This window comes from Ranitomeya imitator, chromosome 4 (assembly GCF_032444005.1).
Source record: "Ranitomeya imitator isolate aRanImi1 chromosome 4, aRanImi1.pri, whole genome shotgun sequence".
Classification (NCBI taxonomy): Eukaryota; Metazoa; Chordata; class Amphibia; order Anura; family Dendrobatidae; genus Ranitomeya; species Ranitomeya imitator.
In genome coordinates, this window is record NC_091285.1 from 54,810,002 (window position 1) to 54,823,557 (window position 13,556).

Genomic DNA, 13,556 nt, shown 5'->3' on the forward strand with positions numbered 1-13,556 from the left:
TCAGCTGACACCCAGCCATCATCGGCCGCGCTCCCCCCGTGAGCATGGCTGATGGCGCTAGACGTACTATCCCATCAGTGGTAATATGGGCCCATACCACCTCGACAGGATAGTACGTCTAATGTCAGAAAGGGGTTAAAGCCTTTTTTCACTTCAGCACTTACAAGAGACTCTGACCCTGCCTACCATCCTCCGTTCACCTTTAATTTCACTGGTTTACTTTCATAATACAAGACCAATGTAATAAGCCTTTTCTCGATCAGGTATCTCCAATCCAGGAGCTTGGCTACAGTTAGGTGGATTAATACCTGGCTCAGCGATAGTACTCAAAGAGTTGTAATAAATGGGTGCGCATCCAATTGGAAAAGTATTTCAAGTGCGGTACCACAAGGCTCTGTCCTTGCCCTAGTGTTGTTCAACACTTTTATAAATGATCTAGATAAGGGAACTGAAAGTAAACTAATCAAATTTGCAGACAATGCAAAGCTATGAGTGATAACTAACACTAGAGAAGACAGAGAAAGAATTCAGAAGGATCTAGATAGGCTTGAACTATGGACAGTGACTAGTAGAATGGTATTTAAAGGGGAGAAATACAAGATTCTACATCAGAGCAAGAAAAATTTAAATTACATCTATATAATGGGAGGAATAGCACTAAGCAATAGCACGTGTGAAAAAGACTTGGGTATACTAATAGATCACAGACTGCACATGAGTCAACACACAGTTAAGCAGCAGAAAAAAAGGCAAACACAGTTCTAGGATGTATTAAGAGAAGCAAAGAGTCTAGATCATGTGAAGCAATTATCCCCCTCTACTTCTCCTTGGTCAGGCCTCTTCTGTAATATTGTGTCCAGTTCGAGCACCACATTTTGAAAAAGATAAAAAAAAACTGTAGCAAGTTCATAGAAGAGCATACTGCAAAGTATGTCCTACGAGGAACGATTAAAGCAGGCATGAGATTTATCATGAACCCTCATTCTAACCTACTAAACTCACTACAAAGTATAAGGGAATATGCCATTAAGGACCGCTGGACTCACCCATGTAAATATCTGTCAGTGCGTGCCTGAGAGCAGCCCCAAAGCGAGTTTTGCGAAGAACCCCGAAGAATCCCACGTGTGTAGGATTTATCTCTGTGTACCATGTGTATGATACACGTTATTTAATAATGTATTTTTGCATAAAGGTTATAATTTAACATCCATTTCAGTGATTCCCATCAATATCTCTAAAAAAACATTCAAAGATTAATTAATTCAAGTTGCATTAAGGGGCATGATCATGTCTGTCTCTAGAAGGATGTCTCTAAAAGGATAACAGCAAATATGATAGTAGAAATATGCGAGAAAAATAACCCCCTGCTATAGATTCTTCATTTTTATTTTTATTTTTGCTATGCTTTGTTATTGCTATCAATCTGACAATTTATCTGCTTCATCCTCAGGTATGTCGGCTGGCTGCTACCCCAATCCCATCACCATCACCCAACTTTCCTGATCTTCCTCACCCTGCTATTCCTTCCTGGTATGTCCGCTGGCTGCTACCCCAATCCCATCACCATCACACAACTTTCCTGATCTTCCTCACCCTGCTATTCCTTCCTGGTATGTCCGCTGGCTGCTTCCCCAATCCCATCACCATCACCCAACTTTCTTGATCTTCCTCACCCTGCTATTCCTTCCTGGTATGTCCACTGGCTGCTACCCCAATCCCATCGCCATCACACAACTTTCCTGATATTCCACACCCTGCTATTCCTTCCTGGTATGTCCGCTGGCTGCTACCCTAATCCCATCACCATCACCCAACTTTCCTAATCTTCCTCACCCTGCTATTCCTTCCTGGTATGTCCGCTGGCTGCTACCCCAATCCCATCAACATCACCCAACTTTCCTGATCTTTCTCACCCTGCTATTCCTTCCTGGTATGTCCGCTGGCTGCTACCCCAATCCCATCACCATCACCCAACTTTCCTGATCTTCCTCACCCTTCTATTCCTTCCTGGTATGTCCGCTGGCTGCTACCCCAATCCCATCACCATCACCCAACTTTCCTGATCTTCCTCACCCTGCTATTCCTTCCTGGTATGTACGCTGGCTGCTACCCCAATCCCATCACCATCACCCAACTTTCCTGATCTTCCTCACCCAGCTATTCCTTCCTGGTATGTCTGCTTGCTGCTATGACTGTTTTATTTTTTGTTTTGTTTTTCCTTTCCTCTGCTTGTTTTCTCATTTTAATTCCTTGATGCCAATACACAGTTTGGCTTTATCCTTCCATTTGGATCTATTTCCCCTTGCATTTTCCCTTCTGACTTCTAATTAATCCCCTACTGTGTCTGTGACCAGTCTTCCTGCTGCCCCTCCCTCCTAATCACACCTGGCCTATTTCATGAGCATTTAGCCTGTTATAAATTCAGAGACACGAGTCTGTCTGGACCTTGGTCTGTCTCTATAAGGATAACAGCAAATATGATAGCAGAAATATGCCAGAAATGAGCCAGAAGTGAACAGAAGGTAAGACTAACCACTGTTAATAAATGTACTAAATTTCATTCCCTTTACGCCACACTTATTCTCATCATGCTGACATACGCTCTAACAGTTTTGGCTCCCTTACTCCTCACTCTCCTTCGCTATCCTCAAACCCCAGCACCCCCTAACCAAGTAATAATCTCTCCTTCCCTCCTGCCTCCACACCTAACCTCCTCCGCTGACCTGCTCCTCAACCTCAGATCTCTCCTAATAAACCACAAAACAAGCTGCCCACTCTCCTTCTCCCACCTGCTCTGTCTCTCTCTGCTTCTCCTCACTGCTGGAGACATATCTCCCAACCCTGGGCCCCCACAGCTCATACCTCCTATTACTACTCCCCCTCCTATCGCTCCCAACCCAATATAAACACCCGAAATCTTGCCCACCTCAAATCCGTGTACATGACGCCCACCCCCCTGCACCCACTCTCTGGATCACTATGGAATGCACGCTCTATATGCAATAAACTCCACTTGATTCATGACCTCTTTACCTCTCGTAATCTTTTCTTTCTGGGCATCACCGAAACATGGCTGACACCCTTTGACACAGCCTCCTCTGCTGCACTATGTTACGATGGCCTCCACTTCACCCACAATCCTCCCCCTGGCAACAAACATGGTGGAGGAGTGGGCCTTCTCCTTTCTTCCAACTGTACCTTTAACCCAATCCCACCTCTACCCTCCCTTATCCTCCCCTCTTTTGAAGTCCACTCTGTCCGCATCTACTCCCTCTACAACCTCCAAATGGCCATCATATACCGACCTCCGGGCCCGACCACTGCCTTTATTGACCAATTCTCCACCTGGCTCCTTCACTTTCTGTCTGCTGACATTCCCACCATCATTATGGGTGACCTCAACATCCCCATTGACACCCACCAGTCAGCAGCCTCCAAACTCCTGTCCCTTACTTCATCCTTTTGACTTACTCAGTGGTCCTCATCAGCCACCCACACAGACAGACACACATTAGACCTGGTCTTCACTCGTTTATGCTTCTTATGTAACTTCACAACCTCCCCTCTCCCTCTATCTGACCACCATCTACTCACTTTCTCATCCCTGTCCTCCTCACCTGTCACCCATGTCCAGCACCATGCGCACCCCTGCAGGAACCTCGCACACCTAGACACCAACATACTCTCTGACTCTATCCTACAACTGTCCTCTATATCCTCACTCCACGACACAGACACTACCACTGCTTTCTACAATGCCACTCTTGCATCAGCTATTGACACGTTCGCCCCTGTCATGCATAGCAGAGTGCGACAAACCAATAGACAACCCTGGCACAATAACATCGCTAAAAAGCTTCGGCAAGTATCCAGAATTGCAGAACGGTGTTGGAAGAAAACACATTCACAAGATGATTTCACTGCACTCAAACAAGCAGCACGGGCATTCAAATCAGCTCTCACCTCTGCTAAACAGGCCTACTTCACAACCCTCGTATCTTTCTTATCCCACAACGCCAAACAGTTGTTCAACACTTTTAACTCCCTCCTCCATCCACCACTGCCCCCTCCGAGTTCCCTAATCGTTGCCAAGGACTTTGCACGCACTTCAAAAATAAGATAGACCAAACATGGCAAGTCTTTGTTGTCCAACCACTACAACCCTTTTGTATGAGAGACCAATGCCCAAACCCCATAACTTTACTCTCCAAAATCTCTGAAGGGGAGCTTGCTCATCTTCTCTCCAAATCACACCTCACCACTTGTGCACTAGACCCCATCCAATCCCACCTCCTCCCCAACCTCACCACCACACTAATCCCATCCCTAACCCATCTCTTCAACCTTTCACTAACTTCTGGTACCTTCCCCTCTGCCTTCAAACATGCCACAATCACACCTATCCTCAAAAAGCCATCCCTTGACCCAAGCGGTATGTCGAGCTATCGCCCCATATCTTTGTTCCCATTTGCTTCCAAACTCCTTGAGCAGCATGTCCATGCTGAACTTTCCTCTCACTTTGCATCTAACTCTCTCTTCGACAACCTACAATCTGGCTTCCGTCCCCACCATTCCACTGAGACTGCCCTGACCAAAATTACTAACGACTTACTTAAAGCCAAAGCTAACAGACAATTCTCTATACTCCTCCTCCTAGACCTGTCCTCTGCCTTCGACACAGTTGACCATTGCCTCCTACTACAGATCCTCTCTTCCTTTGGGGTCAAAGACCTTGCCCTATCTTGGATCTCCTCATACCTTGCAAACCGCACATTTAGCATTTCCTACTCCCATACTACCTCTTCATCTCGCCTCCTCTCTGTTGGAGTCCCCCAAGGCTCTGTCCTAGGCCCCTTACTCTTCTAAATCTATATACTCGGCCTGGGACAACTCATAAGGTCCTATGGCTTCCAGTACCATCTATATGCCGATGACATTTAGATCTACCTCTCTGGCCAAGATGTCACCTCTCTGCTCTCCAGAATCCCAGAGTGTCTATCAGCCATATCCTCCTTCTTCTCCACTCGCTTCTTCAAGCTCAATGTGGACAAATCTGAACTCATTATCTTTCATCCATCATGCATATCTTCCCTACCTGATCTATCTATCAAAATAAATGAAATCACACTTTCCCCTGTCCCCAAAATCCGCTGCCTCGGAGTAACCCTTGACTCTGCCCTGTCCTTCAAACCGCACATCCAAGCACTCGCCACCTCCTGTCGCCTCCAGCTCAAAAATATTTCCAGAATCCGTCCTTTCCTCAACCCACACTCTACCAAAATGCTCGTGCATGCGTTAATCATCTCATGCCTCGACTACTGCAACATACTCCTCTGTGGCCTACCTTCTAACAATCCCGCACCCCTCCAGTCCATCCTTAACTCTGCTGCCCGACTAATTAATCTCTCTCCTCGCTACACTCCTGCTTCACCTCTTTGCAAATCCCTTCACTGGCTCCCAATTTCCCAGCGTATCCAGTTTAAACTACTAACACTGACCTACAAAGCCATCCATAACCTTTCTCCTCCGTACATTTCCACACTAATCTCTCAATATCTTCCCTCACATAATCTCCGGTCCTCCCAAGACCTCCTCCTCTCCTCCACGCTTATTCGCTCCCCACTCAATCGCCTCCAATACTTCTCCCGAATATCACCCACCCTCTGGAATTCAGTGCCCCAACACATCCAGTTGGATCCTTCAAAAGAAACCTGAAAACCCACCTCTTCAAGAAAGCTTACAGCCTGTAAAGACAACATGGCCACCTCAACACCATTGGAGCTACTGCAACCCTCGACCTACTGTCTCCTTCCCCATAATCCTGTAGAATGTAAATCCGCAAGGACAGGGTCCTCTTCCCTTTGTACCAGTCTGTCATTGTTAGTTTTGCTTACTGTAAGTGATATTTGTATTTTGATGTAACCCCTTCTCATGTACAGCACCATGGAATTAATGGTGCTATATAAATAAATAAATAATAATAATAATAAAATCACATAGACTCCACCATTTTCCATGCAGCAATTTTTGGTTACACTGCACCTTGTTCGCAAGCCTGACCATGACAGAAACACCTAATTCTTTGCTAGTCAAATAAATATCAAGGATAAACAAACATGGCTACTTAAAGTTTCCAGATAAAATATCAATAAAAATTAGTCCAGTAGATAATCATAGTTGACAGTTTATTGTGCACAACCGTATGTTTGTCATAACATCAAAGTCCAAAAAAAGAAAATGTTTCTACATTTAAGACTATAGATGTGAAAAAGGGAAAAGCAAGCCGCTTGACTATGAGGCTAATATCATATGTAGGAAAGTTTTATGAAGTTGCTTAAGCCAATTTGTCAAGTCCCCTAATTATTCTAAACAGCTAATATAGTGGTAAATAAGTTGATTACTCTAATGAAGTCGTCTAATGTCACAGTAAGCTTGCATGGAACAACATCATGTGATAGTTGGACATTTCAGACTTGTGCACAACGTTTCAGAAATACTACTGTAATGGGAATTGTATGCAACATGTCAATAATGACCATGGAGGTGAGAAAAAAGCATTGGAGACTGGACTGGTCTGAGGGTAGTAACACCAAATAGGACTATTGCTGCCTTATTTCCATGTGATGAGCTACAGATTAAAAGCTTGTTTTTAGAAGAAACCATAAGAGCAGCTTATAAGAATAAATCAGCATACATGCCTCTATTATTGGGGCTTTGGACAGTTATGTGACATTCATTATCAAAAATGTATACAAACAAAGAAGTAATACAATATGACATATGTCTAAGTACTGGGTTCATACCTGAACAATGTTTCCAGGCTTCAGATCATTGCTGGACGGACCACTCCCAGCAGTAACTTCCTCAGTGTCTATGAGATTCTCTGTGGGGACGTTCTGCACTGGTTTCAGATAAGCGATTTCATTCTGCTTGGAGTCCAGAGTCACACACACATCATATGAGAATGGGAAAGGTAAACTGGTATCACTGATCTCAGAAGGACATCCCAGGGTGAACTGAGGATACACGTTTCTGTTGTATGCTCCATAACTTGTAGGAATACTTGATTTTCTGCATTTTAAGACTACGGTAATTAATACTGTTGCAATGAACACAATTGATATAAGAGCGATGGAAACCACTAAGTAGAAAGTTGCATTAGAAGAAGTATTAGAAATATTAGGTTGTTTCTTAATCTCTGGAACAACTTGTTGAAAGTTTTCAGCCACAACTAATTGTATTGAAACTGTACATGACAAAGATGGGATCCCATTATCCTTCACCAGAACCACAATCTTTTGTCTTAAGGTGTCTGTGTCCTGAATGTCACGTCCAATTTTTATTTCACCAGTATATTGGCCAATGATGAAAAATGAAGGATCCGGAACTTGTAGCAAGTGATAGGAGAGCCAGGCGTTGTGTCCAGAGTCAGCGTCCACTGCAATCACTTTGGTGACTAGATAACCATTCTCAGCAGAGTGAGGAATAAACTCAAATAATGCTGATCCCTCAGTGTCTGGTGATGGGTAGAGGATCTTCGGAGCATTATCATTCTTATCAATGATACATATCCTCACTGTGACATTACTACTTAGAGGAGGAGATCCACTGTCTTTAGCCATCACCTGGAACTGAAATTCCCGCAACTGTTCATAGTCAAATGATCTCTGGGCGAAGAGAACTCCAGTTATAGAATTGATGGAAATATAAGATGTCACAGGAATATCGTCTATGTTGCTGTTTAGAATGTTGTAACCAATTTTCCCATTTTCATCACCATCAGGATCTGAGGCTCGGACATTGTGTATTGATGCACCTGGTTGATTATTTTCTCCAATATACAGAATATATTTCATTTTCTCAAAAACTGGAGCATTGTCATTCACATCTGAGATATTGAGCTGAATGGTTTTGTTGGTGGACAGTGGAGGAGATCCGCCATCCATACATTGTATGGTGACATTGTAGGAAGGATTTCTTTCTCGGTCCATGCTAGCTGCAGTTACCAGTTTATAGTAAGTACTAGAAGATGGAATTAGCTGAAAAGCCAAAGTGTCTGAGATGTGACAAACAACTTCACTATTCATCCCAGAGTCCAAGTCACGAAAATTCAGTAACGCTACGACAGTTCCTGGTGATGAGTCCTCTGGAATTGTCTCCGAGAAAGATTTGATCATTATATCTGGCGCATTGTCATTGACATCTATCACTTGTATTGACACCTTACAATGAGTTACATGACCTCCACCATCTTTAGCCTCCACAGTCAGTTCATAGGAATCTGATGTTTCATAATCCAAATTTCCTATTACTTTGATGTCCCCATTTAATGAGTCTATAGTAAATAACTGACGAGCATTGTCAGAAATATGACTAAAGGAATAAGCTATTTCAGCATTGGACCCTTCATCTTCATCAGTTGCATTTAGATGAATTACAAGAGACCCAATAGCTGCATCTTCATGTAATCTTACACGGTATGTGTCCTGATTAAACATCGGCAGGTTGTCATTAACATCATGGACAATAATCCTGACTGTAGCAGTGCTTGATTTCTGTGGGTTACCTCCATCCAAGGCTGTTAATATTAACTCATAGTAACTCTGTTTCTCTCTGTCCAGTGACTTTTCCAGAATAATTTCTGGATATTTAATTCCATCTGTTGTAATTTTTTCTCCAAGGCCAAAATTTTCATTTCCATTCAGTGTATAACTTTGTATGGAGTTGGAGCCTAAGTCTGGATCTTGTGCATTTCCTAAAGCAAAACGAGCCCCCGGTGAGGTGAGCTCACTGATTTCTAAATCAAAATGATTCTTAGAAAATATCGGTGAGTTATCATTCACATCCTGGATTTCTATGGTGATTGTGTAAAAATGTAAAGGATTTTCTATTACAGCCTCCAGGTTTATAAAGCAGATTGGTTTATTTCCACATAATGTTTCTCTGTCAATTCTGTCCGAAACAAATAAGTCTCCATTTTCCAAATTAACGCTGAAATATTGTTTATTTGTCTGTGACAGAACTTGGAATTTTCTATTTGCCAATTCAACCACATTTAATCCCAGATCTTTTGCCACATTCCCAATTACAGGTCCTTTCTTCATTTCTTCGAGTACTGAATACTGTAGCTGGCCATAGGTATCAGTGATAAAGAAGAAAATAAAGGAAAATACCTGAAATATCTGCTGCCATTTTTTCCTTCTGTTTCTTGCTGTATGATTCATTGTCTGAAAACTGTGATATAAAAGTTTCCTTCACTGTAATCCACAATATGGGAAATGTAATTCTTAGTGATGCCAAATCCTTTGTATAAGATGGTAAAGGATGTTTCTAATTGTCCACACTGCAGAGTGTGCTCCAGAAATGTTGCCAGGTGTCCCCGTATTCTGCACTATGAGGCTACAGTAATATTCCCCAGATTTTCTTTCCTGGGTGAATTACATTTTTGCACAGTCTCCTACTGCCACTTAGAGTTCAATTTTGAAAACTGCAGTTGATTTGCAATAAAAATGTTAAACTTGTTTTTAAGGGGATTTTTTTCATTTCTTTCCTTAAACTCATATTAAAATGACATTAAGATGCATCAGAATTATTAAGAATATATAGATGCAAATTTAGCTTTCAAAATTAAGACAAATTTTTCAGGAGTAAAAACTAACATTATAAAAGCTATTGAGATAATTTCAGCTTTAATTTAACAGTTTATGAAACAAGTATGTAAACATTTCCTTTTTATTAAATCTATTTCATTTTCAGATTTTTTTTTTTTGAGGGGGGGACTATCAATTATATTCTAATTCTTCTTCGCATTCTACATGTTTATTTTAACTTTTAGCAGATATATCCATACTGGATTGTGGTTGCAGCTGATAACATATAGAGACCAGTAGAAAATACATTTATTCCTCTCCTTTAGTTTTACTGGACAACTGAATTACCAAAATTCCAACAGTCACCAAATATATAACTGCATTCAAACAACATAATATTTATTTTATTTTCATCTAAGTTATATATTTTTTCTTATTTTTCAAGTTGTGATCTATATTAAAATTAGACCGCCATTTTCTCCTTTGAAGAGCTTACATTCTGCACAATAACTATTGCTTATGACTTTGAACTTGCAAACTGCACTCTGCCTACAAGACATTATAGATTCATTTTTCTAGGTTCTGGTGCATGCTATGAAACAAATTTCAGTTGTCACTTTTTGTGGTGGGTAAGCTAATATAACCAATTCCATTGAGATACATTGAGAACATTGAGATAATTGAATTTGCCAAATAAACATATCTTACCAGGAACTTTAATCTGTAGTAAGTTTCAGTTTATCCTCTGTGAAATGAGTGTCCCCTTATACTTTGGAGTCTTTCTAGTGCCCAGAGCATAATGTATGTAACATGTATATTTAAAAAAATAAGTAATACTCACCTCAACTCTCATCTCTCCGGTTGCCCCAGCTGCATACTGTCCTCTATCCAATCCGTTGCACCTTTTTTTTTTACAACCGTTAGACTCTGAAACCTCTGTCATCATATTGGGCAGAGACTATTAAGATGTTACTGAAGCAGGTTACTTCCATCTCTATGCTTTAGCACTAGCAAGCTCCCAACATGCCCTCATAAATCAGAAAAATTCACTTCTAACTCAGTTTCCTTTAATCGGGTTGCTTGCTATGAAGCAAATTGCTGTTTTAGCTGGTCAGAGCAATTAAAATATTTGTAAAAGGTATACAATCAGAAATCTTTTCTGCAATGTCATAACACAGATAAAATCCTTATCAATATTCCCTGGTAACTTGACTTAATGACTGTGTCACCTACAGGCTACATTGACCCCAAGAGAGACTTTGTTGAGTGCAGCAAAGCTTAGCAAAAAAGTGAGAGCTTGAAGACACGTACATAATTTAAAGGGAAGCTGTCATCAGATTCACACTTTCCAAACTGCAGCGTAAATCAGAGAAATTGCAGCCAGAGAATATAGTTACAAGATTTCCGGGTCTAGTATTGCCTCTGGCTATGATCTCAGGTCGACTACTCCCAGTGCTTCTCTAGGTGTTTGACACGTCTCTCGCTATGGAAAAGGCCTGTCAACAGAGTCGGCCTCACCACCCGGTGCATCTAGGCAAGTGCCAGGGCCCTGCAAGTGGTGGCACCGGCCCCCCTCAAATACTCACCTTTCTCCATTCCCTAATGCTCCAGTCTCTACTTTTCCAATCTCTTCAGCTTCTTCTGACTCTGTAAAGTCTCGTGACAGAGGGTGCAATGACATCACTACAACACTGAAGAGACCAGAGAGGAACATGGAGAGGTGATTATTTGATTTTTTTATGTATGCATCATTATATGGGTCCTATTGTACTATATGGAGTATAGTACATGGCCCATTACACCGTATAGAGCAATATATGGGGCCCATAATACTCTATGAAGCAATATATGCTACCCATCATACTATATGGAGAACTATATGAGGTTCATTATTCTGTATGGAGCAATATATGGGGCCCATAACTCTGTATGAAGCAATATATAGAGCCCATGATAAGGTATTGAGAACTATTTTGTGCCCATAACACTGTAAGGAAAACTTTGACGCCTATAATACTGTATGGAGGATTAAGTGGTGGCCATAATACTGTATTGAGGACTATTTGGTGCCCATTGTACTGTATGGAACAATATATCAGGCCCAAAATGCTGTATGGAGCAATATATGGGGCCCATAATACTGTATGGAGCAATATAAGTGGCCCATTATATTGTATCGAGCACTATGTGGTGCCCCTTATACTATATTGAGTAATATATAGGTCCTGTTATACTGTATGTAGGACTATATGGTGCCTATAATGCTGTAAGGAGGACTATATAGTGCATTTAATACTACATGGAGGATGTGGAGACACAGCATTGTATCTTAATTAACCAGATGATTATTTTTGGCAAGCCAGAAAGAATAGACTGTTATCTATATGTGGACTTTTGAATGCATGTGTTTATTTCTGGTTGGCCAAGAAACAGATTTTTGCTTGTATAAGGTTGCTCTTCCCTATGAGTAAACAAATTTCAGTCTTGGTGTCCCCTTCTCAGCACAAATTTCCTGTTTTAATCTGTCCACGTCAGGAGGTCTTTGCTTCAAGAAAAGCTTGAAGCTTGAGCTTCCTGTGTTTTAATTAATTAGTTTCACTTCCCCATGTGTTCAATGTGATAGCCCACTTCAAGTGGTTGAAATGTCAGCTCTTCTCCCTTCTGCTTATTAGCTTTAAAGGGACACTGTCACCAGTGCAAGGCAAGATGGCCTTGCGCAGGCGTGTACTATGGAGGACAGAGAATGAACTTCAATCCAATATTGCAGCCAGCATGCCGCCAGCGGGTAAGGAAAGGGTGAATCAAACACCCAAAAACCCCGCCTCCATGGCTGAAGATTGTTCCCTCCAAATTCAGGTGACAGTGTCCCTTTAAGTTACTCAACAGACCTCCCCTTGATGACCTGATATGGTGGCTGTTTGTGGGGGGATTTTAACGATCCTGACATTAATTGTAAAATAGACTCTACTAATTGTGCTACAAACTGTTACTAAATAGCAAAGCCACTAGAGACTCAAGGTCTACAAAAATGCAATCTTCAACAGCAGAATAAAAGGCAGCAACACTTACCTGCCCAGATCATGGAACAAATGCACTGCAGGGTGCAGCCAGCCCAAAAAGCAAGATGTTAGCAACACAGGTGCAAAATACCAGATCAACAGCCACTCTCCACATACCCACTCCTGGAGGGGGTGACTGCCCAGTATACAATTGCACAATAAAGGCCCACATAGGGCGTTGTTCACACAATGGTACTGCATAGTGTCTGGTTCACAGCCTATTAGTCACGCCGCTACTTTTCGATTAGGCGGGCTGGCCAGCACACTCTCAATGCATCCCATTGTGAACACCCAATTTTTGTAGACATTGAGTCTCTAGTGGCTTTGCTATTTAGTTTAGTGTAGGACTCGTAAGCGTGTGGACCCTTCCTGGGCAGTCACCGCCTCCAGGAGTGGGTATGTGGAGAGTGGCTGTTGACCTGGTATTTTGCACCTGTGTTGCTAACATCTTGCTTTATGGGCTGGCTGCACCGTGCAGTGCATTTGTTCCAAGATCCGGGCAGGTAAGTGTTGCTGCCTTTTTCTTCTGCTGTTGAAAGCTACAAACTGTTAGTTTTTTTCCAAAATTATAGACAATAAGCTCTTTAGTTTAATGAAACCATGAAAAATAATTTCAGGATCTGGTTTTGTCATAAAAGCCAAATTAAATATCAGGATCGTACGTGTTTGAGCATTTGAGTATTGACCATAGTTATAAGATAAGTTTCAATGTAAAATTCAATAAAACATTACAAAGTTGAAACCTAGATACATCTGGACTTTGCAAAAGTATTTGAGGCTGTTTCACAAAACAGACTTTTTCTGAAGTTCCAGAAGCAAGGACTTGGGGACATATTATGCACATGGGTAAAGAACTGGGACAGATAACAAAGAGTCATTGAATATTATTATTAATGTGACTTTCTCA

General features: G+C 41.6%; 2 protein-coding genes across 3 annotated transcripts in view; both read right to left on the reverse strand.

Moving 5' to 3' along the window:
• The window catches only part of LOC138675454 (protocadherin gamma-A4-like), a 732,953-nt gene that overhangs the window by 578,404 nt on the left and 140,993 nt on the right, over positions 1-13,556 (reverse strand). The window lies entirely within an intron of this gene.
• Positions 1,273-11,271, reverse strand: LOC138673785 (protocadherin gamma-B4-like). Its single transcript, XM_069761829.1, has 3 exons — positions 11,177-11,271; positions 6,804-9,234; positions 1,273-1,311 (listed from the first exon to the last, which is right to left on the reverse strand). The coding sequence occupies exons 1-3, from the start codon at positions 11,269-11,271 to the stop codon at positions 1,273-1,275; spliced, it is 2,565 nt and encodes an 854-aa protein (XP_069617930.1).

Bases quoted from the DNA above. Each gene is read 5' to 3' on its own strand.
- LOC138673785 (XM_069761829.1), bottom strand. From the start codon at position 11,271: ATGTCATTGCACCCTCTGTCACGAGACTTTACAGAGTCAGAAGAAGCT. The intron at 9,235-11,176 runs GTGAGTATTTGA...TTTATATCACAG, and splicing joins GCATTAGGGAATGGAGAAAG to TTTTCAGACAATGAATCATA. The intron at 1,312-6,803 runs GTATGAACCCAG...TTATCCTTTTAG, and splicing joins AGCCTGGAAACATTGTTCAG to AGACATCCTTCTAGAGACAG.